Genomic DNA, 27,990 nt, shown 5'->3' with positions numbered 1-27,990 from the left:
TCTGCCACCTGTATGCCAAGTTTATTCACTGTTTACACACCATTCCATAAGCCCTGTATTACTACATACAAATTTCAGCTTTGATACCTCTGTTTTCCATTCTTCCAGCACAGACTCTCCTTGAAAATCACCTGCTAACTTAACTGTGCATATTTATTGGAGCAAAGACTGTATACTTTGCTTTTTTTGCACAGGATTAAACAATGCTCCGGTCTGTGTTGTAAGAAGCAGCTTTTCAACAGAACATGCATCTGCTGGCAACACAGGCATCCCCAAGCAAGAAGCTGATCAAGAACATGTGCTAACTGGGAAAGCCACAAGGAACACATCTGCCAATTGCTACCTTCCAAAGCTCGAGAGCTTCATGCAAAGGGAGATAAGCACTTCACAGTCCATGACACGTGAGTTGGGGTACCAAACTGCTGTGTTATAGAGCAGCAGGAGGGGAACCTGAGCAAGGTCTCAGCCAGGGCACCGTGTCATCACAGTTCAGGTCCAGGTAAAGGAAACATAGGGCAATGAACATACATTTAAAAGGCATGTATTTCTTCCCTTCTATATGTGTTAGTCACCACATCTTACAAGATTTCTCCTCTCGAATTACCCTTGCATCTTTATAGCTTCCTATATGCTCACTAGACATCTAATAATTTCACAATTATCAGCAACTATTCCATCCGTAAGCAACATTCTGCAGGAGTGGTTACACAGCACCATAAGCATACATCTATGAAATATGCTTTCCAGGATTCTCTTCAGTATTGCTAGGCATCCCAGCAAATAATTGCATTAATATAATGTGAGGTAGTAAAAGCAAACAAAAAGGGAAGGAAATATACTCCCTTAGAGATATTTAAAATATGGCTTGTGCACTTCTGTAATTAAAAATGCCTCCCCCCCTTACTCCCATATAACATAAGGCCTATCTTATGGCCTTTATTTTTCAAGTTGAGAAAACACTCTGCCTGTTGATTTCCAGAAGGACGTGCAGATGTTCCTAAAAGGATTCAAAATAACTCTGCTTCATCTGAAAAGGTAAAGGAAAAAAAAGAGAGTTCTTTATTTTGGCTCGCTATTTCTCACTTCTCAACACTGTAACTTGCATTGACAGTCTCAGACTGCTAGGGAGGACATCACAGAACCAGAAGGAGGGATGGGAGGATCCCACGTGTAGAACACGAGAGCTTGGAAGGGAGATGGTATCAAGTAGAGTGATAACTAAGCTATAACTTTATCACTTTCAGCTCTGTCATATCATCGTGCTTTGCTAGCAAGAAAAATGGTCAAACCCAATGAAGATGGCAATAAAGTTCACTTTGTTTCAAACCACTGGGGAAAAAACTGGTCACAGTATACAACAAGCAAGCACAGGAAAATGCCGCCTCCCCTCACAACACAAAGATTCTTTAGATTACTTATTGCCAACAGTTTTACTTCTGCTGACGCTGTTTTGTAGAAGCAGAACGCTGGGATTTAGATCCAACTTTGCAGCTGTGTTCCAGCAAAAGATTCTTTTTTGCAATAACTCTTTAGTCTCAAGCTGCAGGCTATCTAATTACTCACCTCCTCTATTGCAACTGTACGAGAGCTGAGGGCTAAGTTAGTATTCCATTACAAACGGTATCATAAGGAGGACTGCTTACTCTTGAGAAAAAAGAACATGCAAGTGTTCCTGCACTGGTACAGGACAGCAGAGGGCACTACAAAGACGTTTTGCAGTAAAGATGCTAAAAATAAGGATTCACCTTTCTCCTGACTTTTCTATTTTAACTGAGGGGGTGGGGTCTCGCTAAGTGTTGCTCTTTGGTTCCTGAGTTGGGTACAGTAAAGACATGCTATATTTTCACTGTTCACTTATACATGCAGAACACAATTCTTTGAACTCTATTTACTGTGATTTGGTTGCAAAATAACGACATAATGGCCAGATACTGCCATATAGCCACACTTAGTAAACTACTGTTCCTTAATAGCTGTTAGTTGCATTTTGCTTTTCCTCTGCACTTACAAACAGAACCTTCTGCCAATCACATTTTGATTGCTGGGCTTTTAATAGCCTGGTGAAGCCTGTGCATAGAGAAATGTAGTAGCGCAGCAGCACACTACAAACCCATGATGGAAAAGCAAATAGAGCACAGAGGTCCAGATTTAATCCTTTCCTCATCTGATTTCCACCCATAGTTATCCAGCATCACTTTCATTCGCATGCCAAACTCCATCTCTTTCCAAAACACAGAGCTATTCCAAAAAGATATTTCACAGCAAAACATGGTGAGCAATTCTACTAATTTTCTTCAGCAAAAGGGAAAAATCCAATGTTACACATTATGCCATAGGCATCGGTTATTATTCTTGATGACTGTGTATTAGAAACTGTAACAATTAACCAATACAATTAACCTATAGGTGGTCATATTCAACCAAATAACAGTTTTAGATGTGTTTGCTGCTGCACACCCTAGCTGGGGACCAGTGGTAGTCATGTATTTCACATTGTCTTTAATTGCTGCTTAAATGGAGTCAAGCTATTCCTTTACACATTCCTTTACTATTTTGGAAAAGCTTTTGAAAAAACGATTCCAAGCCTCTGCACAACCTGCAAATAGACAAGGAATCCAAGCCACGCCTCCCACCCAGTCTTCCTCTCCATTCACCAATTTGCATGACGGTCCTTGCATCCAGGATAACCTGAGCTGCCTGGATCGGAATATAAAGGTAAGATGTGAGTGCTACAGTATATGGCTTCCTATGATATTACACATTTTTATTTCTCTTGAGGATAGTGTGGGACTTTATTGGACAGATTCCCCCCACACCCCCCAGTGTGGAGTCTGCTGACTTCTGTATTTAGCATTTAATCTTGAGTTGCTTTCACCTAACTGGAAGTTGCTATCAGCAATCACTGGACAAGCAATGCAGCTAGCACATGGGCTGAAACTTGTTCTCTAAAAAACAGCCTGCAAATATTACATGTCACATGCAAGGGGCTGTACATACAGGGCACTCTCTCAACATCACCTTTTGCAGACTGGCGTCCTTAGCTCACTGTCCTGGTTTCAACTGGGATAGAGTTAATTTTCTTCCTAGCGGCTGGTATAGTGCTGTGTTTTGGATTTAGTGTAAGAATAATGTTGATCACACACTGATGTTTTAGTTGAAGCTAACTAGTGCTTACACTAAGTCAAGGACTTTTCAGCTTCTCACGCCCTGCTAGTGAGAAGGCAGGAGGTGCACAAGGAGCTGGGAGGGGGCACAGCCAGGACAGCTGACCCAAACTGGCCAAAGAGATACTCCCTATCATATGATGTCATGCTCAGCATATAAGTTAGGGGGAGTCTGCCGGGGAGGTGACTACTGACTGGCTGGGCATTGGTTGGTGGGTGGTGAGCAATTGTTTTTCATTTGCATCACTTGTTTTTCTTGGGGTTTATGTCTTTCTCTTTTTGTTATTTTGCTTTTTCACTTTTACCCTTCTGATTCTCTCCCACATCCCACTGGGGCTGGGGAAGGAGCGAGCGAGTGAGCAGCTATGTGGTGCTTAGTTGCCAGCTGGGGTTAAACCACAACACTCACATTGCCGCACACTGTGGCAAAACTGATGGGGCATCTTAGGCTGGGCTATTTGCTCAGCTGTGAAACTGCACACTCACACAGTTAGAGCTCAAATAAAAAACATGCACAAACTGTCATGAGTCACCTCTTCCTTCATGGTAACTATCCTGTACATCTTCCAGGTGCTGGAAAAACTCAGCAAAATTTTGAGGACAGATTCACTTACCGAGATCCAAAAATGGTTCACAACAGCAAGTAAGAAAGGTAACAAACATGTGCATCCGCATCCCTTTCTGAAAAGCATGCGCTCTTGCACATTTGCGTAAAACCCTGAAACTCTCATAGACCTGAACTGAGTGGGGTTGCTGAGGTGGAAGGAATAGGATCCAGTGAAGTATGCTTGCCCAGCCGTGGCTGTGCCAAGCAGTAAGGTGACAGCACACAGAAATCAGTCTCTCAAGACCTCAGCACACTCGGGTTTGGTGCAGGGTGGGAAAACGTGCTCTCCCAATGGAGCTCTGGGCTGTTATGGGCTGGGGGAAGGCAGAAAGCAAACAAAACGTCTTCCCCTTTTCTCCTTAAGTCCTTGGAAAATGAGGTAAGGGAACTCCTGACTTCACCCCTAAACATCCAAATCAGCAAGTGGGAACTTTAATAAAATTTCTGCTACCTTCACATTTCAGAGAAAGACTTCGTGTCCAATCTGATTTACTCAGAACTGACTGACAAAGGTGAGCTGAACTCTAAGGAAGGTACAGCAGAGAACGTGAATATCCAGAGTTTGCTAAAGCCTCTCCCTTGTCTTCAGAGCGGTCCAGAAGGGGAAAAAAATTGGTCCAGGTAAAATCTGCAGTGAGATTGCTAGGATTACGGATAAGCTAAACCTCAGAACCAGAAATTTTTGTTTTCTCCTCCTGTGAAAAATGCAAATTTGTGATTGAAATTTATCATGCACAGCTTGAATCAAAAATGCTCCTAAGTACAAACCACCCCACGCTCTTTGACACAAATTTAGTTATTACAGGAACAGCACAAAGTCTAGGGGGCACTTGAAACCCCTTTGAGAAAAACCTCCTTCATATTGCAGTGCACAGTTTATACTGGTTGTAAAGTTAGCTATTCTTTCTTTTTTACTCATGTCTTCAACTGAAGACTCAGGGGCAAGTCAAAACATGAAACAGGGTAAGAGCAGAAATTGTAAATGTTAAGATACCACATGTCTAGGATGCTACTCACCAAATAGCACAAGGACTGTGAATGTTCAGAAGCTCTAACTTCCGTCTTCGCAGGAGGACTCAAATTCAGTGACAATATGAGAAATGACATTTAAAGCCTGAATTTAAATTCTCTAAGACCTAGGTATCCAAGACACTCTATTTTGCTGTCACTCAATCGGTTTCTCTTGATACGACATTCATGTACATCTTCTAACTGGTGCAACTCAGAAACACAGCAAGGTATTATAAGTACAGGCTGAGCGATGAAGGGATTGAAAGCAGCCCTGCAGAGAAGGACTTAGGGGTGTTGGTGGATGAAAAATTGGACATGAGCTGTCAATGTGAGCTCGCAGCCCAGAAAGCCAACCATATCCTGTGCTGCACGAAAACAAGTATGGCCAGCAGGTTGAGGGAAGTAATTCTGCCCCTTGGTGCTGATGAGACCACACCTGGAGTACTGCGTCCAGCTCTGGGGTCCTCAGCACAGGAAAGACATAGACCTGTTAGTGCAGGTGCAGAAGAGGGCCACAAGAATGATCAGAGGGATGGAGCACCTCTCCTATGAAGACAGGTTGAGAGAGTTGGGGTTGTTCAGCCTGGAGAAGGCTCCAGGCAGACTTTATTGCAGCCTTTCCATACTTAAAGGGGGCTTGTAAGAAAGATGGGGACAGATTATTTAGTAGGACAACAGAACAAGGGGTAATGTTTTTGAACTAAAAGAGGATAGATTCAGACTAGATATAAGGAAAAAAAAATATAATGAGGGTGATAAAACATTGGAATAGATTGCCCAGAGAGGTTGTGGATGCCCCATCCCTGGAAACATTCAAGGCCAGGTTGCATGGGGCTTTGGGCAAGCTGGTCTAGTGGAGGGTGTCCCTGCCCACAGCAGGGGGGTTGGAACTAGATGGTCTTTAAAGGTCCCTTCCAATCCAAACCATTCTATGATTCTATGATTCAAGGTGAGGAACACGTATATAACTGTATCTGCCTCTTGCTAGAAAAGACATAGCCACAAGAGACACTGTTTTCATCTCTTCACTAAAATCTGCTCCAGTAAGTTATACATAAGCTGAAACACCTTCTGCCAATTGAACTTCAGGATTTGCCCTCACCTAACACATCTGCCTCACTCTTTACAGGCTAAATCAGGCTTTCTCAGACTTTTTCAGCTACCAAAGTCCACTTTTGCATCCTCTCCCCAGGCATGGCAAGCCAACAATACTGGCACTCCCAGGGAATGCCACTATCACCTCTTTTTGCCCCTTCTGAAGCACACAGACGCAACAACAGTCAGTCCCAGAGTACGTTATCATTTTAACAAAGCCATTCACACCAGCTCTAATGCTACCAGGATTTACTATTGTTTGTAATTTTACTGGAGGAGTGGGTGAAGAGTACTGTTACAAAAGAAACCGCCAAAGTAACAATCTCTGCTTTTCAAAATGGTATCCAAGGAGGCTTCTTTGCTAAACAGTGGCTGTGCTTCTATACTCTCAGCTGCATATAGAACAAAGCCAAACCAGTCTAAGATAATCTTAAGCCTAGCTTGGTAATAAACAGCTTTCTTTTTCAAAATCTTTTCCAGAAGGAGAGAAAGAATGTCTATTGCTCTCAAACGCTGAGAATAGAGGTCCAGCACAAGCAGATACACTGTTCCCAGGGAAGAATTGCAACTGAGAAAGCGCTATGGAAACAAGAGACCATCCTGCCTTCCCACTCTATCAGAAGTCCCACCTGTGCGACAGCCACCCCCAAACAACTGATATTCCCTTTCCTGTGGAGGCCCCCCTATTCAGAGCTATTGAAGCATCTCCCAGTCACCTTCGCATACAGAAGTATGAAATTTTAGCACTTATAAAGATATCTGTTCAGACTCCCTGCTAAAATAATTTTATGCTCATTATATTTAGTCCTCAAGCAATTCAACCAAACCATGCTGCACAGGTACATAAGAAGTGAGCTAAATGAAAAAAAAGGACAGAGGCAATACTTTTTGGCATCAGATTCATCTTTTTGCACGACTCAGCCAGGCGTGCACAGAGAGCTCTTGCATGCAAACCTGACTCTACAGTCACAGACATACTGGGGTAAGAAGAGGGGGGCACACACACATTGTCTGCAGAGATACACTGGGGAAGCCTTAGGCACTGGGGGGAAAAAAAAAAAGAGCCTGATTTTCAAAATGTGGCCTACAGAATGATTGCAGATGTCTGCGTCACAGCAAGCTAGAATTTGCTTCCGTAGCTCTCATTATTAGCACAGAAGCATCACAAATTGTAGTATCCAATGTGGGGCATGGGAGATGGATGGGATGACACCAAACATACGTTAAAGCCTCCATGCAAACCTCAAGCCATTGAAAGAGAGGCCAACAATGACAGCAATGTATCTGGGCCTTTTTCAGGCCTTGTGAGTGAACTGTGAAATCAGAATTGGGGGTTATTTGTTTTAAACACACCTCACACACATTCTCACAAAAGCAAAGAAAGGTGATAAATAGACCCTACTTCCATTTATCTTCCAGAGCAAGATTATTCAGTGCAGACAGGCTCATTCAAAACATCTGGCTGTTTGAGGGGTGTGGTGGGTTGACCCTGGCTAGAGGCCAGGTGCCCACCAGAGCTGCTCTATCACTCCCCCTCCTTAACTAGACAGGGGAGAAAAGGTATAACGAAACGCTTGTGGGTTGAGATAAGGACAGGGAGAGATCACTCGCCAATTATTGTCATAGGCAAAACAGACTGAACTTAAAGAGAAAAAAATCATCTAATTTATTACCAAGCAAAACAGAACAGAGCAATGAGAAATAAAACCAAATCTTAGAACACCTCCCCCCACCCCTCCCATCTTCCCAGGCTTAATTTCACTCCTGGTTTCTACCTACTCCTCCATCAGTGGAACAGGGGAAAGGGGGTTACGGTCAGTTCATCACACATTGTTTCTGCCACTTCTTCCTCAGAGGGAGGACTCCTCACATTCTTCCCCTGCTCCAGCGTGGGGTCCCTCTCACAGGAGACAGTCCTCCACGAACTTCTCCAACATGAGTCCTTCCCACGGGCTACAGTACTTCACCAACTGCTCCAGTGTGGGTCCCTTCCATGGGGTCACAAGTCCTGCCAGCAAACCTGCTCTGGCATGGGTTCCTCTCTCCATGGGACCACAGGTCCCACCAGGAGCTTGCTCCAGCGTGGGCTTCCCACAGAATCACAGCCTCCTTCAGGTGCCTCCACCTGCTCTGGCATGGGGTTCTCCACAGGCTACAGGTGGAATCTCTACACCCCACCATCCTTCCTCCATGGCCTGCAGGGGAATTCCCCTGCAGGGTCTTCACCACGGGCTGCAGGGGAATCTCTGCTCTGGCACCTGGAGCACCTCCTCCCCCTCCTTCACTGACCTTGGTGTCTACAAAGTGTCTCACATCTTCTCCCTCCTCTCTCTGACTGCAAAAACTCTGATTTGTTTTTTACCCGTCTTAAATGTTATCACAGAGGCACTGACTGGCTTGGCCTTGGCCAGTGGCGGGTCCGTCTTGGAGCCGGCTGGCATTGGCTCTGTCAGACACAGGGGAAGCTTCTAGCAGCTTCTCACAGAAGCCACCCCTGTAGTCCCTCCCGCTACCAAAACCTTGCCACACAAACCCAATACAAGGGGGAAGGAGAGAAATCCTGTTAGCACAGCATTAAGGAAAGAGGAGCTTAACTCAGAGCAGAGCTCAGTGTACTCTTTCCAAGAGTCCCTGCCTTCACTCCAGATCATATCTACTGTAGTAAAAACTACCACCTCCACTGCCATTCCCGCTGGAGAGGAGTATGTTAAGACCCAGGGGACAACCTCAGCTCTGCTTTCCCTTGGTGCTCACTTACTGCTGCACAAGTCCAGCCATGCTAGAGCACTGGAGGAAGCAGGCTGCTAAGCATGGTCTAACCTGTAGGCCCAGATCAATGAACAGAGTATTTGTGAATGGCTGGCAGAAGACCAGTCACTCGGAGCAGTCATTACTCAGGTCCACTTGCCAACTCAGACCACAGATGCAGAAACTCATTTGTACAAAATTATTTAAATGGGTATCAATTTCCCAGATATGTAATTTCTATATAGCTGTCCAAGAATATGAGCCTGCAGGCCATGGTAAATGGGAGCAGAGCTCTAAGCAGGAGCAGAGCTGGCAGTGCTTTGAAATTTCTCTTATGTCTTAGGTGTAAACACTACAAAGTCAGCTGGAAACCAAACTGGAAACCAAGTAAACTGGAAACCAAACAGCAGGGTTGAGTGACCACACTCTGACTGAGCTGTGATAATGACTTATTGAATAGGCTAGATACTTGGCCAAATGCTTTTGGGCCATACTTAGATTGCCTTAATTTCACATAAATGTCTGTCCTAAGTGTCTCTTAACAGCTGTCTCCCAGCATCATGCTGCGTTAGCTGAGCCTGAACAACTTAATTACATCTCAGAGGCTCACTACTAAAGAGAATCAAAATGAAAGCAACCATGTTAACATAGTCTTTCAACAACACCGTTACATTTCCCCCATGAAGCTGACATGTTACTTAGCAAACATGTTAGAGCCTGATGGGTGATAGTTTGCAAGGACAGTTACAATCAATTGCATCTTTTCAGTCATTTCCCTTCCCAAAGCATGTTACTGTATTTGCTAGATGTCTGAAAACAAAGCTCCCTCAAGGGCACTTCACCCATCCTAGTTGTAAAGGAAGAACAAAGTTATGTTCAATGTGTAAATCTCAAGATCAAAGTTAAAATAGTTTATGTTGGGAAATGTCTCAAATACATAGTAACCTGTCAATCCACCCTGAACTTTGCCATTTCCCAATAAAAATGTTGCCCAGTCAACTTTTCATCCTAAGTGTAAGTTGTGCATGTGACCTCCAATGCCTTCCTTAATCATACAATCATAGAATACCAGGTTGGAAGGGACATCAAGGATCATCTGGTCCAATCTTTCTTGGCAAAAGCTCTGTCTAGACAAAAGCACCATCTAGGCAAGATGGCCCAGCACCCTGACCAGCTGAATCTTCAAAGTCTCCAATGTTGGGGAATCCACCACTTCCCTGGGGAGATTATTCCAATGGCTGATTGTTCTCATTGTGAAAAAATTCCCTCCTGTAAAATCTTCCTCCTGTAATCTTGATCCCACTTGCCTGCTTTATCAGTGATGTGGATTCTCTAGCACAAGAAGCTGAAGCAGATTCTTACAATCACGTCAGGGTGCAGCAGGGATGGAGAAACTCTTAAGACTACTCTGGTGAGGCAGCTGCATTTCTATGTCCTCTAATAAAATTAGATGCCTCATCTTCTGAGCTGTCGCTTGTCCCTACCCCCAACAGCTGGGAGTCTGCAGTCCTTAGGATCTGTCTGCTGTTACTGAGAAGGTTCAGATAGTACACCAACTTAAATGGTCATCCATCCATGTCAAGTATTTCTAAATGCTTTGTGAAGTGCTCAGGTTGCAAACCAATACTCCTCTGGAAGTATTTATTTCTGTCCTTCTTCAGAAAGGTTGTCCTGTCACTGCAGATCTGGCCCATTCAAAAAATATGTAAAATGTTTGCACTGTGCAGTGAACACAGAAATAAGTACGAGTTATACACTTTATCATGATAACTAAATATGGGCAAGTTTTCAGAGCTTTCAGAAAAAAAAACAGAGATCTGAGCTCAGGTAGCTGTGCCACCATTTAGAACAATTTCATTAAGCAGTTAAGAAAAATAATAAAATGGATTATAATAACATTGACTGTTATCAAACCTATAACTTATTCACTGTCAGCAAGTAAAGTAACACTTTAGTTCTGGGAACGGCAGGAAGCCAGGAGAAAAACACCTCCAGAGAAAATAAATCATGTCACACACCTGGACTGCACAATTTAATCAGGGTGAACTGTCTTCCCCAACCAGCCCCCCCCCCCCCAGTTTTATATTACATGACAGGAAAAAATATGTAACAGATATTCCCCGCATCAAGGTAAGATGAGATTAAAAATACTCCTCCCTGAGGACTTCTGCATAGCTGCAGGCTGCTGCCTGAAAGCAAATCTAGTATGACTGTGCCTAGTGCTGGTGATTCCACCAATGACCAGCCAAGGATCTAAAGCATTGAGAAAATGGTTAGAAATCTCATCAGTGCGAGTCCAGGTCCACCAACAACAGCATTTTCTAGACAGCTGCAGAACTGTAGGATACTGAAAGGCTGCGGATGGCAGCAGTAAAGAGGGCTGTGCCTATTGAAGCCCCAGTCTACTCTTGCTTACTGCTCCATCTCATTAGTTAACACATCCTGATGACAGCGTCCTGTAGAGACAGCTCACAACAAAAGGCATGAACTTCAGCCTAGTACGACCTGATTATGTTAGCACAAAGAGAGAAAAGGTAAACAGCAGCAATGGCAATTACTGGCCAAGGCACCAGTGAGGAAGACCAGGTGATTGAGACAAGCCATGCATATGAACAGGTAATAGCTAGTCACCAAGCTGCTATGACCTCGTGGAGTTAGCACTACTAGAAACCTTCCAACACCAGCATGCCAGACAATCTTTTTCTTCTATTTCTCCATAGACAGGTAAGCTTCAGGTTTGCAACCGCTTGATTTAAAAGTGTGCATGCACAAGGGTGTGCACAGTTATCTAATTTCACTGGTGAAGATGTAAGACAGGCTGTGTTTCGAATAAGGGCAACTAATTAGCGTAGAACAGTTTAAAAAAAAACCAGAATACAACTTGGCAACACTTAAGTCAGGCTGCCACAAACTCAGGCTTCACCTGTCTCATGCTCCAGTACAAAAGAAAACAATTAATAAAATAGTTGGAATGCAGAAACAGGATAAGAGAAGCCGTAAATTAGGGAATAGTCCTTGGGTACGAACTAGAAAAAGACACAAAGTTTGAGGCAACCTGATAAAGGGAGGCCCAATATGCCAACAAGCCTGGGACCATCTGGGCAGGATGGATAACAAGGTTGCTGAGCTTGCAAAATGGAGATAATGAAGAAGAGGTTACCCAACTGTGTACACTGAAGAAGAGAAAGAGGAAGATTTGAGGAGGACGACTCCTGACGACCACCTGAGAAAGAAACTGCGCAGGCGTATCAGGACATTAGCATATATTCATCAGTTCCCGGAATAATAATGAATATGTATTATCAGAAACCTAATGAATATGTAAACTCTTTTGTAATATAAATCACGAACAATTTGTTTCTCATCAAGAGGCACGTTCGTGGAAATATCCAGGTGCGACTCCCAGCGCTGCAATAAAGGATACCTGCTTAATAGTCACATTGGCTATTGAGTGAATTTTTTTTGATTCAGTTTTAAGCTACAACACACTTCCTTCACAACACAAAAATGTTTTGTCAACAGAACAACTCCACAAGACACTTTCAGACCTTCCAAACATCTCCAAAGGCCCTGGTTTGTCTACGTGACCTGCTCTTGCACTCTGAAGCCTGAGTAAGTGAGGCACGTGTATGAAATAGTCTTAAGAAAACCTTAGAGAGAGTAAAGAATCTTAGATCAGGTTTAATAGGTGCTATGTGCGACACACAGAACCTCAGCTGTAAAGGATGTAACTCCTTGTAATTTCACTGCTTTACACATTTGTATCAGAGAATCAGTGCAATACATGGTGGGTATATTTATGCTGCACTTTTTGTTACAGAAATAAAAACAGCAATGGTTTTATAAAAGTGTCAATCTAGTTTCTGGAACAAAACCAATCACATTTTTGTTAAGCCCAACAAACAATCCCACAGTACTTGAGCAATAAACCATAATCCATACTTTTAACAGAAGAAACTTTTCTATGGTTATTTAAAAAGTATAGAGAGAAGTGCACTGAGCGTATAAAAGTCATCATCTGTTGGTTGCCAACCCTTTACAGACTATAAGGACTAGTTGCTATTTGAAAGCAGTCATAACAGTGGGAGGAATACAAATGGATGCAAGTTAAGTCATACTTGGATCAGGCCTCTGACTCCAGCTCAGCTAAGATGAACAGTTAAGATGACGTGTTCTTACGCTCTTCAGCCAACCTATGTGAAAGCTGGACTTGTTCAGAAGCTGCAGCTACCTGGCTAGTCCCTACAGAAGAAAGGGATGGGGCAGGCTCACAGCGGTGAAGTGCAGCCACACTTCCAAGGTGTCCATTTCAGTACTCTGCAAAAGCACTTAAGTCAGTTAGAAATAAGTTGAATCAGAACTTCTAGCCAAAACTATGATTTTTTTCTGTTTTTAAAGGAAAAATATCTGACAGACAAAACAATACATACAGGATCATGTGATAAAACAGGTATACTGAAACCGAGTGACTTGTAAGAGAGTTCCTGTTTCCTGGTATTGTTCTGAGACCACATGATAAATTTTGCTAAGAGGATCAAGAAGTAATCAAAAGTGATTGTGTCACTTCAACTCAATGTGCACCACATACCAACCAGGGAACACAATTTGCACTTGTCCAGACACCCATCCCACTCAAACTGAAGTATAAAGCACTGGCTTCACCCAACATTTGTATTTCATTTACTGACCCCAGCTAACTCAATATGGTATATAGATCAGTGTGGGTCAGCTGATAAAGGCAGTTCGGTTGCTTGTGATTGTCTGTTGAGATGCTCAGGAAAACCAGAATTTTTGTTTGTTTGTTTTGAGTGTTCATACACACTTTGCAACAGGCACCAGTGGTACAGGTTTTGAGGTCACAGGAACGCTTGTCATTCACTGCTTTTAAGAAAGCTTAGAGCAGAAATGGAGAACAATGCATACATTAAAATAGTAACTACCAATGTTCTTGGGTAATACACCCAACTTAGTATGTATAAAAAATAATATTTAAAAAAAATAAAATTAAATAGCTTCCTTGGGAAACAAAATTAATTCTGCATTTGCCATTAATTTATTTTTTAAAAAAGCTATTAATGTGGAAGTTTCAGGGTAAAAAACCCTGCATTTATCTTTACCCTTCATGTCCAAAACCAGCTCTGTGCCAAATACAGAACTACCGAGCATTGAGACAGTTCAGTATCACAAGGACAGCAGGTGGTCTTTGGAGTGTAACTACTTCATGTCCCAGTTTTATCCCATGAACTGCATGTCTCATCTTTCCCATTGTCTCATTCTGAAGTCTAGTTGCTGTCCGAGTCATTGTCATCTTTTCCAGACGGAGCATGTTTGGATGAGTCATTGGCTTCTCCCAAAGGAACAGCCCCTTTCCGCTGTGGCAAGACACTGAAAAAGGCCTCCTTCCAGTTTCTCTTCTCCAGGTATGCAAGGATGATCTCAAACACTGCAATGTCAAGAAAGACCATCAGCTCTTTTAGAGGGAAGTAAGTGAACTGCTGATAGGAACACACTCCTAAATCCATCTTTACAGAGGTTTACATGCATTCGCTTCTGGCATCTTCAGAGTAAAGCTGATGAAGTACAGGCAGAAGCAGACAAGGCAATTCTGCTAGCGCTGCAGTCTAAAGCCAAGCACACTTTGAGTCTCCAGCTGTAAGACACTACAGCAGTGCTTTTCTGCAGCAGCTTCAGTTTGAATTCATCTCTCTCATGGACAGAGAGAAATGTCCCCCCAGTACTTCAGGCGTCACCTGTGCCTTCTATACAGGCACTCATGCTTTCCCACATTTGACAGGAATACTCCTGCGGATACACTTTAACAATGACTTTGTCTCCTCCCTAACATATAGGGGGTTTTAGGAATACTTTGGGCTGCCCATTATTACCTTTCTGTTTCATTTTCATCTGCGCTTACAGCAAAATTCCTTATTAATCTCCAATTCTGTGACCCTTTCTTGCTGTTTCTATTATGCTAGCCATACAGTCACCCTACTCCTCCTGTTTCAGCTCCTGAAACTTTCCCTGATTGACAACAGTTCTGAATTGCATTATATGCAAAATTCATAGGCAAATTCTTATTTAGAAAAATCCCAGGCTATCAAAAAAAACCCTCAACACAGATTGTGGCTCAGCAGCAGGAGGGAAGGCAGGAGGAGGCCCTATGGCTGGTGAGTAAGCCAGACTTGGATGACAAATCTGGGACAGAGGGGTGGCTCCTCAAGCTTGGAGCTACAGGAATAGTGCTAACACCACCAGAGTATGCTGACTTCAAAGAATGCACCCAGCACAACCCTTCTCAATGCCAAGTGACAGCATATGAGAAAGGATCAAAGGAGCTGTGGAGGGAAAAAAACCCAACTTAAGAGAGTTAGGCAGGCATTCAGAAAGGGAGGAGCAGCATGGATCTCATACTCACTGAGAGTCAAGTTACAGAAAAGTGTCACATTTACTAGAGGTTTCCTGGATCCAGGCTTACTGGACAGCCAGCTGCTCTCTGTGACACTGATATTGAAGAGTTGGCCCTTTTACTAAGCAGGTTATTCACCTGAAATGTACTATGAAGGTATGAGGTCTCAAAGGACTATATTAATATCACTATAAGTTACTGCAGAAAGCATCTGTGGAAAAAATGCTGGCTTAAGAGACAAGGAATATAAGGAGTACATTTCTTCTCCTTTGTTTTGGAACTTCTATTATCTGCATAGTAAAACAGAACTGATGGAAAAAGAGCAGCTTCCACAGGAGAACACGGGCTTCTATGATGGGCTACAACAAAAATATGCAAGGACAGAAAAAGGCAGTGGGAACAGTTGGTAGGAATGGAGCAATATGGTCCCTGTAATATACATTACAAAGTATTAGCCTTGGGATACAAATCTGAACAGAAAAAAACAAACTCAGCTACACTGGCAGTTGTGTTTTACAATACAGTGTTTTACAAAGATCTCAAATCTTCCAAGTTTTAAAATCCCAGATCGAGTAAAAAATAGTTTCACCTTAGACCTTGTCAGTTTTCTAGCGCCAAGTATTTCACACATACGTGTGTTCCTGTTCCTCATGCCATTTTAACGTGGCAATGCAGGCACTGAGCTGCCTGTGGAAATATATGGAGACTAGATCCAGAGAGAGGAGGATTATAAATAAATAAATAAGTAAAAAGCAAGGACACCATCAATCTCCCACCGCCAGAGGGCCCATTTAATTAAAGCGCTTCAAAGACTGACAAGGCAGTTCAGAAAGAGTGTTTTCTTTTTGGACTTTCCAAATTCACATCAAAAGTAGTTCCACAGGGATCAGGCAGGTCCCACAGTCTCTTCTGGCAAGCCCCGTACTGTACTCTGCTAGCTTCAGCTTCTGCACCAAGAATGGAAACCCAAAGGCCAGAATAACCAAATCAAAACAGAAAGCGTGAGCGATTGCACAGTTACACAAAGCAGTGAGGTGGATGTATTCACAGCAAAATACAAAAACCTCAGCACAAATATGAGACTTGAGAGGTAGCTTGATTCTGTCCACCTTACTCATGTCAAGTAGCATCTCCCGTGAAAGCTATCTTTTTGGATTTAGGTTGTAAACTATTAAGGTTATAATACACACCAAAGCCTTAATTACAACTGTTAAAGGTACCTCTACTTTTGGTGGTGGCAGTGTTGTGCTTATTTTCCTGCCCGAAAACCTTAAGCAAAATACTGCTACAGTATCATCTTTACCTTAGAAACCCTTAACCTGTGTGTTAAGAGCTTTTCAGCTGCAATTTGAAAATATTTTAGAAGGGCAAGGGAAGATAAGCTCACACAAAATCAAATCTCAGCAACTAAATTGCAGTGGAGGAAGTGCCTATAAGTCTGGCATAAGAAACATGCACAATACCATAAAGTACATAAATGAAAGCCTCAATGTAAGTGATCCAATTTATACTCAAACATGTAGAAGACAGCCTCCAGAAATGTTGACACTAGAGGTCAGTATAAGATTACTGCAGAAAAACCCCAGTAGAAAGCTACAGCTATCGTAACTTTTGATGAATACATAAAGTCCTATTCTTGTCTATATAAAGCAACATTTAAAGATCAAGTTTTAGAAACGTGTACGATCTTACAAATACATGGAGTCTGATAATTTTTAATTCCAGTGACATAATGTTCTCCTCCACATTTAAATAATCTTTATTATCATGCAAATACACACCTCATCAATCAATGGTATTTTAAGAAAATAAAGTTATCATCGAGCAACGTATTACATAATAAAATAAACTTGAAATAAAGCAAGGTAAAATAAAAGAACCTGAATTGGGGCAAAATAAAGATTTGGACACCATATAAAAAATTTCCATAAAGGTCTCAGTGCACGTATTTTTGTTTAATGACACTGAAAGATAATCTAATAATAAAATGGAAAGTTTGAAAGGAGTGGGATTCAAGACTTGGTTAGGCTACTGTATACTTCAAACAGAAGGAAATCAGGTAAAAATACAGTTATGAAAGCTCAGCAGATGGAGTACTGCTTATACCAAGCGAGGCAAGTCTACAGGTACCTAAGCAATCACTGCTAAACAAAGCTGTCCAAAGAGGTGAAAACATCACATACATTTATCCTCCCCTGGGGCAAAATACATGGGTAGTTTCCAACATTTTACTCATTTAGACATTAAGCCTGGAAACAAGACCAGGATGGTAAGAATGGAAAAATTACTCATGGGACAATTCAACAGACTAGGAGGTGCACTTCTGAGTGGCTAAGACACCATCCTTTACATTTAACCATATCTGAAGTATTTAAAGCTCAGGGCAATTACTGTATCTCAAAGGCAACTAGATTCAAGAAATATCAACATAATAAAATAAGGATTAGGTATCTGCACTACAATGCACATTTTAAGGGTTCAAATTCTGCATATCACAGGTATATTCTATAATAATGTCATTATTTTGGGATTTGAAACTTACCATGATTGACGGCTAACACTTTCCGACTGTTCATCTTGACAAAGTTTCCAAGCGGGAGCTGTGCATGACCAATTCCTTGCTCTACAGCTTTTCTGTAAGTAACTCCCTGCAGTAAAAACACCAGAACAAGTGGACTGAGAATCACCATTTCAGATCAGCACATACAGATTACTGCAAGTATCATTTTCTGGCAAGAGTTTTGCTGCCATGATCTTGTTTTAGAAGATATTCACAAAAAAACCCAACTTACACTGGTTAGACAATACCTGCTTCAAGGGTTACATTTGGAAAACTTACTAGTTTGAATATGTGTCACACAGTGATGTATAGTCAAAAGGATTGTAAATAAAACTTGTTCATGCAGCTGCAGTTCTACAATGTGTGAGCCATAGACTGTGTTAAAGGCAAGTTTATGCTTAAGTAAAAAGTTACTCAGATTGCAGTAACTGGGTATTTTTTGAGAGGAGGAGTAAAAAATAAAGAAATTTCGTTTGCCTTTTTAAACCTGGTAACTCCTGTGCCCAAGATTGGCAAAAAAAAAAAAAAACCCCTTTAAAATTGTGTAAGCACTTTATACCGTAATGACTATACAAAGGATCTGCTTTAGCTCCCTCCTAGCCTTTAACTGTGGACTAACTGCTGTAGTACCATTTGGTAAGGCTTAAGATCCATCCCTTTTTTTAGCATCACACTGAAATATTAAACATGTTACCAGAAATTACATAGGAGTGTCTTTGAAGAAAAGCAGTAACAGTGCTTTAATGTCCCAGCTGAACTCTCTTGTGACATTCCAGGTCCACACAGCACGATTCCACATACAGGTATGGAACCAGATCCCTGAGGCATGTGTGTTACTTAGCCAAGTTCTCCTGACAAGCAAACTTATTAAAAAAAGACATCCAAGATTCAAGCACTGTTCTTCATCTATATTTGGGCATGTGCACATACAAGCGCACATGCACGCACACACAAGTGCATGAAAAGAAACCAAACCCTTCTGTCTGAAAATACAGCCCTCGGTAAGCTGAGCAGTGTTATTAATTCCATTCCTATATTTAAAATGAAAAGATAAAATCCTAAAAAGCTTAGCGTGTCTGCACTCTGGAACACCACCTTGCTACCACTGCACGGGTTTTTTTTCCCATTTCTTCAAAAATTTTTTTTTATGTAAGTCTTTTTTGAAGACGTTTTCTTGTTATTTATTTTTATTAGTTTATACATGAATAACACTAATGTTAAATAAGATGTCAAAAGAAAAAAAAGCTGTACAGAAACAGACCCACAGTCTACCTTGTGGTGATTGTGGTCCACCAGTCCTCCAATCACATAGGCTTTCTTCTCATCAAGCTCACTGAGAACGTCAGGAGAATCTGAGGTAAGATACACTAGGTCTTCTTTCTTTATTAGCTCACTGTAGTGCTCTGTTCTAATTTGGATATCCTCAAAAAAAGGTAGTTAAAAGAAGTTACATGCAACTGCTGAATTGCTAGGCAAGCTTTACAGACCCAAGATGGAACCAGCAAAAATAAATCCAATAGTATGCAGTCATTCCACATCCCTCATTCATGTTTAAGTACGTAGCACAGTGCAGATTGACTTCCGCACAAATAATCCACAGTCCCCACAGCACTGACTTGTAAAAATCATCAGGAAATTTTCTGAAACCCCAAAAGAACTTTAAAAATCTGTAAGTTCTTGTGATTCACTTCAAATTTTACCGTATTTCTTCTAGAGATCCAAATAATTTTCAAGTCTACCTTCTAAAAAAAGTGAAACCAGAAGTAAATGCTTAGTTAATATTACTTGTTCGGTAAGAGAGGTTTATGCTATGCTTTTGCAAAGCAGCTATCGCACAAGACATGCTGGCAGTAGAACTGTTCGTATTTACGCAAAGTGCTCTTCATTTGAAGTTGCTGGAATACCGGTTTAACAGGGAGTTGCAAGGAAAACCAACATGAGTTTGACCACAAGACAAGCTACTTCTCTAAAGAGCACTTCAGTGTTGAGAGGCAACATAACGGAAGTGAAGGTGCACACAACAGCATCACATCATGACTTCAAAGTCTTACTTTTCACCAAGAAAAAAAGAACGCTGTCCAGACAACTGTCAGAACTGCCCAAATCAAGTAGTCTTACTTAGTCTATGAGAGAATGGAATCTGTTCAATGAAAACAGGTGAAAATAGATGTATGTGGAGTTTTTGAAGCAAAAATCAAATCTAGATTCAAGACAAGCAGTCTTTGGCTTATTTAAGTTAAATTAATTTAAAGCACAAAGAGCCACACTATTTCTAATATGCTAATGCTCTGAAGTGTTAGAAAAACCCATGTGGAAAAAGTACAGTTCCTTCACAACAACCTAGTTAGCAACTGTAATCAAGATTTCTTTTTCTCTTTTTACAGAAATAGTCAACTATTCACCTTCCAGTTCACCCATCCTTTGTCATTTTCATTCATGTTGCTCTTCAACTGTCCCCCATGGCTGGTCAAGTAAAACTTCAAAAAGAACAAACAAGAGGTACAAAATACAAAAACAATAATATGCCTACCTGTTTCCTTTCTGTATAAGACTATTTCTACCCTTAACTATTAGCTAAAACTCTTAATTATTTTTTTAGCTGAAAGTCATACTAAGACCATATTCATACAGTTAGTCACACATTTAAAAGACAAATACATGTTTACAGTCTTTTTTTTTTTAATTTGTCACAAATAAAACTGAGTATCAACAGTATTTTAGTGGGACGCCAGTATCTGGCACTCTTCATCTGCATGCACGTACCTTTTCATATATATGGGGATTTTTATAACATGTGGGTTGAAAATCTATTACAAGTAATTTTCTTACTAAAAAGAGGCAGCTTAAATATATTTTTTTTTCTACTAGAATTCTCACCACTTGGGTCACATCTGCCTTTCTCACAGGCTTTGTACATGGCAATACGGTCAGTGCTCAGTTTGTTTAAACATACCTGCACAGGATGAAACGCTTTGCGGTTTTCTGCATAACATCTCTGAATTTGCTTGTGAAGCTTCTTAACATCCTGTATACAACACAATTTGTTTTTACATAGTCCTTCAGACAGACCACCACAAAATGCTTTACCATGAGCCAGTCAGAAGCTAAAGAGAGGAAAAAGGAAGCTTTTAACTGGCAAAAGTGACTACTGAGAGAGTGTGGACATCAGACTCCGAGAGAATAAACAGCCACTATGAAGGGATTATGCTGACAAGGAAACACACGCATCTTTCACGCATCTTCCACAAAAGTGCATTTAGACACCTCTACGCAGGTGCTTGATTTGCATTACACTAGGAAACAAACAAAACAAAAATCACTGGGATTTATTTATATGTAATGACATACTCAGAATTAATCTGAGGAATCAAGCAGATTTATCACTTGACAAATACTCAGTCTTTCACCCATGGGAAAACCATGAGAATATACAGTTTATATTTCAGAAAATTAAATATGCGTAATTAACCCAAAGAACCCCAGAACAATGCAAATAATTTAGTGGCTGGCTCTGGCATTTTGACCTGACAATTTGGACAACAGTTAATTAGTACTACTTAAAATGCAGTGGACTTAATTTTTAGCCAATTATGGTTTTTGTAAGGTACATTACATAGCGTTATTCTCAGTGCCCCAAAAGCAGTATTTTGTAAATATAACTGATTCCCATTTTAAAATGAAACATCATTATATTGCTTTGATTCATGCAGCGCTTTGAAAATGTTCTGATATATGCAAAGGATTTCAAGTAAAAAGGAGTTTATCGCTACAATATTGCGATGCAAGTTTTTACAGACACTAGAGAAAGCACCTAATTAACCCCATTGCTAAAGGCCACAACCATCTTCACTTACAACACTTCGCCCTTCTGAAACACCTGCAGAAGTGCCTAAAACCTGCAGGTTTTATATCAGGCCTAACAGAGGCTCTGCCTGACCGAGGAAGGAAACGTGTTTTACAAAGGACTAAGCTCAGCAAGAAGCACCCAGTCAGCATCTCTGAAACTATCAAGGGAGTCCTCTTGTCTCTTCCGGGGCACTGCTGAAGGGGGCTCCTCAGGGAATCAAGTTCCAAAACGCCAACAGGAGCTTCCCCAAAATTTTGCAGTGAGCAGCATTAGCCTCCGTTAGCGCTATACATGCTCTGAATTATACTCAACAAACGGTCGGCGGGCTTTGCACAAGCTTGAATTCAAGCAGTCTTGCAGGGCAGTGAAGTCCCTGGCAGCAGGAGAAGAGCTCATGGTAACAGGGAGGGGAGACGTCTGCCTCAAAAACTGAAGGCTGTAGATTAACATACTCTCCTCATAGAGTTAAAGTTGTTTTGATCTCAAACCACCACACCAAGCATCCGGACCAGTGGTTGGGTATCATGCTTATCTTTCTCATATTTACCTATCCTGCAATCATCTCACCCATCTTTCACCCATTCTAAAATTTTAAAGATGGCGTGAATGGGTGTCCTCCTGTCCCAACTGCCTCTCGTGTGACTGAGAGAAAAAGTTCAGTATCCTCATTTTGCTCAACATTCTCATTTCCACAGGTACTTACTAACATGCTTTGGAGCCCCAGGTCCATTTTGAAAGAGAAAGTAACTGGATGTGGCATTTGCAGCCCCTCTAGCAAAACCATTTTCAGGCAGAACTGCATCTAACCTCATGGTGAACATGTGGCACAAACTGTTTCTATATTCCTGATTTTGAAATCAAACCAACTTACCGCATCTCTATGAAGGCAAACAAAATTTTGGCAAGCTTCTATAAAGGTACATTCCAAACCCTAAAAAATTCAGCAACTGACATAAGCAGGTCTGGGAGTCACCACAGTCTGAAACATGCTAACTATCCTGTGCAAGCTGCTCTCCAGTTTTTGTGCTCTGACATTGCAACACCAATGTCAACGGAGAACCTTTCAACACTTGTATGTGACGGGTAAGTTTCTTTTACCTTTAGCACCATCAGGTCATCAAAGCTGCAGTCCACAATGAGGCGAAGCGTACTAGGAACAACTTCCCTTCGCATACGCTTTCTGTCATTCCCTTCGTTATTGGAGTCCAATTTTGACTGACGTTCTAGTTTTCTCTTCTGGCGTTTCTCTTTTCGTTTCTGCCTAAATAAAGAAAAAAAATAAATCTTCAATAAGTGCTGCCAAATGTGCTGAGGTACGTGTTATGCACGTAAATGCATATTTCTATGATAAAGGTGGTTGTCCCATGACTGCGGTAGTCTAAATATCCTGTTGCTCACATTGGTGCTAGGCTGATAACAGCATGAAACACGTGCTCTGTCTTTGTGAAGTTCTGTATATACCTACCAAGACAGACATCTGACACAAATTCAACGAAGTCAATAGTGGGAGTCTCATGGATTTAAGGGTGCTCTGAGTCAGGTCTCATAACAGAAACACACAAAAAGATTGCCAAAATGGCAGTATCAGAATGAGGAAGGCAATCTACCTCCTGTTTCACTGAACAGTTTTTCAAAAGGCTTCTGAAGTAGTTGTTTCTTTTCCCTGTTGCCCCAATGGGAGCAGACAGTTGGGAGATCACATTTCAGAGACAGCAACTTTAACAGCCACTGTCTCAGGACATTCAGCAGGAAAGGATAAACCACAATCAGTCCATTTGCAGATACACTTTCTCTCAACAACAGAGTAATACAGAAGCTTATCATCTTCCAAAATTCTTTTAACATTTTAAGTCAACATAACTTATAGCACAGCATTTCATGGGTCAAAAGAAAGATTCACCAAGTCTGACAGCACCAGGGAAAGAGGGAGCAGCCCATTCAGAAAGGAACAAGGCCACATGTTATTCCTCCCTTCTGCAAACCAAACCCATGCATGTTTGAATTCCTCCCAATATCCTCTTCAAGTCGAGGAACACTTCTAGTACGAGGAGAGGATGCTTACCTTTATAGCTTCTTCATATGCAGATGGAGTAGCCTGTGCCTACTGCTTTAAACCTGGCATGGGAGAAAACTAGTTCAACTGTCTTGATTTACTAAAGCAATCTACCCTAAAATTTTGCTGACACATCATTATTATTAGCACTAACTACTACAGACGATCCTAGGAAAGCCATTTTGGAAACCATACCTCCGTAGATCTTTCTGTTCTTCCCACTGTTTCTGCTTCAATAGTTTCTTCCTTTGCCTCTTAGACATGGACTCGAGGCATTCTTCCTTGTCTAAGCCTGTCTCCCGTCTCTCTACCAGATTGTCACTTGACTTCACCTCTCCTTCCACATCAGGAATTTCGGGGGACATGGTATTTTCTGTTGGCACCTCTGGACTTTCTGTTGGCGTTTCTGATGACATTAGCTTTTGGCCAGGTTTACTCAACACGTCATAAATACTTCTTGAAAAGCAAGCTTTCCCTCACCAATGCTGTAAGAAACAAAACAACAGTATGAGTGTTATTAACAAGAAGTTCAGTTAGAACAAATATCACTCTACACCTACCATAAACCTGAATGAAGAAAAAATAATAAATAAGATATGGCCTTTTTTTGTTGTGGTTGTTTAAAGCTAGGTTAGTGCCTCTGCAAACAGTAACATATGAAATACTAGAGAGATTATAATCTGTATTCAGATCATGTTTAATACTCTGCCTGCTACATCTGTAGCTATTAAACAGTTTCCAATTAAAAATTTCGTGAAAACACAACTGCATACAAGCGAGGAATCATACTGGATTAAGTAAAAAAAGAAAGAAACATTAGCAGTACTATTATGTGTACACAAACTATTCTCAAATACATAGGAAAAAACTAAAGAGGTATCCTGTGATATTACTATGGCACAATGTCAGAGAAATACAATTTTAAAGAGACCAAAGCCATTTTGGGGGGGAAGTGTGAACAAGCTGTACCCCTTCAAAATTATTATTTCTTCTGAGAACCAAAGACACTGTCCAACCACTGACACTGGCCACTGTCAGTGAACAAAACACAGAAAGTAAGGGAATGAACAGACTAAACTGTTACTCAGCAAAACACTCGGCATTCAAATCAGTTACAGTTATACCCTCTCTTTTTCAATAGCAAGTATTTTTTCATACTAGTAGTTCCCCTGTCCTCACCAGCGGCATAATTTTCCAAAGGTAATTACTTCACAGAACACTGCATCTACAGAGCCAAAAACGCAGAAAAAATGCAACCCCCTGGCTTCTTCAGGAACAGGAGAGCCCAAAAACATACAAAACACCGGAAAAAGGGAAGTGTTTTAGCTAATACACCCCGATTTCCCGATCTGGGGGCATTAAAACACAAGGCCCAGGTAGTAGAGATGCTCGTGGGTGCCAAAGAGCACGGCCTCGCGTGCTACAGTGCACAGGCCCCACAGATACGGAGTTCTATACATACATCTGTGTACGTATATATAGACACATATACACACGTACATCTATATATATATACACGTATCTATGTATACACACATTATAAATATAGAAACACGCGTTATTTCTGCTCACGCGACAAAGCACCTCATAAATCAAGAGGACCGGCCTCCCCAGCCCACAAGGGCCGGGGGGGCCGTGACACACACACACCCCCCACACTCAGGCGGCAGCGACAGCCGGGCGTTACGGGGGGCGGCGTGGAGAGGGGTAGTCACGCTCCCCAAGCCGTTGGGAGGCGGCCATTTTCCCCTTCTTCCCTCTGAGGAACCCGGAGAGCTGAACTCCAGCTCCCTGCCCCCCTCCCCCTCCCCCTCCCCGTACACCAAGGGGTAACGGACGCGACGGGGGGGGGCGGGGGGTGGGGAGCGAGGGGGCTGCAACGTACCCGCGAGCCGCCCCACGCGCAGGGCCGCGAGTCGGGAGGGGGCGGGTGATGGGAGGGGGGGAGGAGGAGGAGGAGGAGGAGCAACTGTTCCCTCCCTCCTCCCCCCCCCCGCACGCACGCGCTCCTCCTCGCCAGCCACGACTTCAAATCCCGGAGAGCAAGGGGGGTGGTCACGTGCCGCTAACGGGCACCGCCTCGGCGCTGAGGGAAAGCGCCTCGACACGCAAACATTGAGTGAGCGCCTTACGTCGCGATGTCACTGCCCTGCCCAAAGACCGGCAGGTAGCCGGGGAGGGACCCGTCCGGGTGTGCAGGACAGCGGGGAGCTGCTCTCGCCCCGGTCCCACTCGGCACCGGGAGTTTACACTGATTGTCGTGTTCTGAGCCAGCTACGGTTTCACCTGGAACAGCTTCCAGTCAAATAAAAAAAAAAGAAAAAGCTGCGGCCGTAACAAATGCACTCGCAGATCAGTCCTGGTTTGGGCGGGTTTCTCATTTTTTACATCATTGCTTAGACGCTGACGAGCCGAGGCTGGCCGTCGGTAGCTGCTGCTGGTGCCGGCCCCGCCATGGCGGCAGAGCGAGCGAGGGCGGACGTGGGTGCCGTGGCCAGGCGTTAGCGGCCCGTAGGGTACACGGGTGAGCCCATTGCTTTGGAATCGGCCGGAGTACACGCTAATGCCCCTGCTGCAAATGGTGAGGAAAGCCGTGCTCCTCCTCCCTTATGGCTGTGGGGGCTTCACGGGATTAAGAGGAGCGAAAAGTAAGAAAACCTTATTTTTATCTGATGGTTTTGATGACACTACTGAGTTCACGCAGGGGGCAGTGAAGTATTTTTAAGTGGTGACATTCCTCAGAGCAGATTTCTAGCTCCAAAGGTCCCCCAGCAATGCCGTGTTACCTCTGCCCCCTAAAAAGGGGTACACGCCTTCACGCATCATATTTTTAAAGGCCACCGCCAATTAGCTTTTTTAGCTCTAGTGTCAATACTCAATGAAGGGCGACATTCTTTCACCTTCAGATAACTTCATGAAAGAATGCTGCGCTGGGACATGAGTCAGTTCTGGAGACCGGGATTACAATGTATGAGAAAAATATATTTTGGGCAGCCTAAGTATGTAGATATTTGTTCGCCCCTGGTTAATGAGGCACGCAAAGTTAGCAAACATACAAGTGTGTGCTACCATAATACCCTTTTCATCTGCATCAGTGTTTATCTCAAGTTTCATCGGTTCCAGATATACACACTCTTTCAGTGCTAGTGCTGGTTTCAGGTTCACTACGGCTATGTTAAAGTCACAAAACTGTACAGTGTCAGTATAGTAAGACACTGACCTTTAGCTGCTGTTCATATTTAGTATTTGCTGTAATACTTGATTTCATTTGTGATTGCTATTCCCTGCATTACTTTAAAAATAGCTAGATTTGCATTTGCTTTTGCTAGCGTCTATTTAAAACCTCACTCGTGTTACTATTAATATCCAGCTTTACACACCAGCATAACACAAGTCCAAATGTGTCACTGTCCCTGTGAAGAATCCTTCATTTTCCTTTGGTCATTAAAAGGCTGCAGATCAGTTACTAATAGAAGCCATCTGCTTGCTTGCTTTTTTAAAAAAGCAAAAAGGCATCTAACAAAGTCACATAATATTCAGGTGTGCTTTTTCTTAGCATGAAGAAACTGCTTATGCATTTTGATTTATAAATTTGTTTTTCTCATATCACACTTTCCAAAGCAGCAGTATTGCTAATCCAGACCCCTACATCCTCAAACACCGATACAGGGTAATGCAACGTTTTCTGAAGTCTGCGAAGTGGTGACAAAGCAAAATGCAGACCTGAGCAATTGCTGATATTGAGAAAGAGCTAACTGAATTTCATTATTTTGATGGAGCCAAAACATGAATTTTCAAGATGCTCATTCAAATGCTGAGTTCCCCCCAGCAACACAACAAACACCGCATAGTTTAAAACTGCATATCGAAGCATTTTGTACAAACAGCACTGTGGGTCAAGAGGCAGAGCATGGAGAAAAGCAAAAAAGATAGTCCGTGGAGGCTCAGGTGTGGGCACAGACATCACTCGCTGTGGACCAGGTCTGACTGCAGTGCTTTTGAGGCGAGGCTTAGGATGCGAGTGACGTGCACAACTCACCTTTAGCCTTGGCTGTGCATCTCCCTCCCCCTGTCCCCTGCGGCAGAAATGAGGGTGCCTTATTCACCGAAACAGCGGGAGATGGGGCACCCAGGCACCAGCTGAAGGGCAAAGATGTACTTGGGTACTTCAATGCACATAGCTGAAAGTCTGAGTTGAAAACCAAGATCTTCATTCACACTGTTGCTTGTGAAGAGAAGATAATACCATTTCATTGACCTCAGAAAATGTGAGGAAATCTCATTAGTTTTATTAGGTCATATAAAGATATGAGACTTACAGTTTGGACTCTGGAAAATGTGCAGCAACAGTAATACTTTGACCCCAGCACATATGCCAGCATGGCGTGAAGCGTACATTAGGGGCTGATCCCGCAACCTCTGCCTGTAATGGACTTTGGTGGGCACAACACTTCTTTCATTGCTGTAATTTGGCTTCAAGGAAGTCACTGCTGATTTAC

At 42.3% G+C, this 27,990-nt stretch overlaps 2 protein-coding genes across 4 annotated transcripts in view; one reads left to right on the top strand and one right to left on the bottom strand.

Moving 5' to 3' along the window:
• TRMT10A (tRNA methyltransferase 10A) overlaps window positions 1-25,451 on the bottom strand; it is a 36,749-nt gene extending 11,298 nt beyond the window's left edge. Inside the window, exons 1-8 of one of the 3 annotated variants that reach the window (XM_075751558.1) lie at window positions 25,377-25,451; window positions 23,687-23,976; window positions 22,537-22,699; window positions 20,545-20,616; window positions 19,994-20,068; window positions 18,864-19,013; window positions 17,574-17,679; window positions 12,287-14,068 (exon numbers count right to left, since the gene is read on the bottom strand). In XM_075751558.1, the coding sequence (XP_075607673.1) occupies window positions 13,908-14,068; window positions 17,574-17,679; window positions 18,864-19,013; window positions 19,994-20,068; window positions 20,545-20,616; window positions 22,537-22,699; window positions 23,687-23,907 (948 nt within the window). In that variant the 5' untranslated portion in view covers window positions 23,908-23,976; window positions 25,377-25,451 and the 3' untranslated portion in view covers window positions 12,287-13,907. Of the gene's footprint in view, window positions 1-12,286; window positions 14,069-17,573; window positions 17,680-18,863; window positions 19,014-19,993; window positions 20,069-20,544; window positions 20,617-22,536; window positions 22,700-23,686; window positions 23,977-25,376 lie in introns of those variants that run through there. The other 2 variants (XM_075751556.1, XM_075751557.1) reach the window with 2 other exon arrangements.
• C4H4orf17 (chromosome 4 C4orf17 homolog) lies at window positions 152-6,824 on the top strand (the record flags this gene model as incomplete). The annotated part of the gene is made up of 6 exons (XM_075751559.1): window positions 152-401; window positions 980-1,035; window positions 2,563-2,715; window positions 3,735-3,816; window positions 4,236-4,734; window positions 6,358-6,824. Coding segments are annotated over 5 exons (702 nt in total), but the record flags the coding sequence as incomplete, so codon positions are not given.
• Window positions 25,452-27,990: the final 2,539 nt, after the last annotated feature.

The sequence above is a fragment of the Balearica regulorum genome, chromosome 4, assembly GCF_011004875.1.
Source record: "Balearica regulorum gibbericeps isolate bBalReg1 chromosome 4, bBalReg1.pri, whole genome shotgun sequence".
Taxonomy (NCBI): domain Eukaryota; kingdom Metazoa; phylum Chordata; class Aves; order Gruiformes; family Gruidae; genus Balearica; species Balearica regulorum.
Note: the sequence above shows the minus strand (reverse complement) of the source record. Positions and strands in the feature narration are given on the sequence as shown.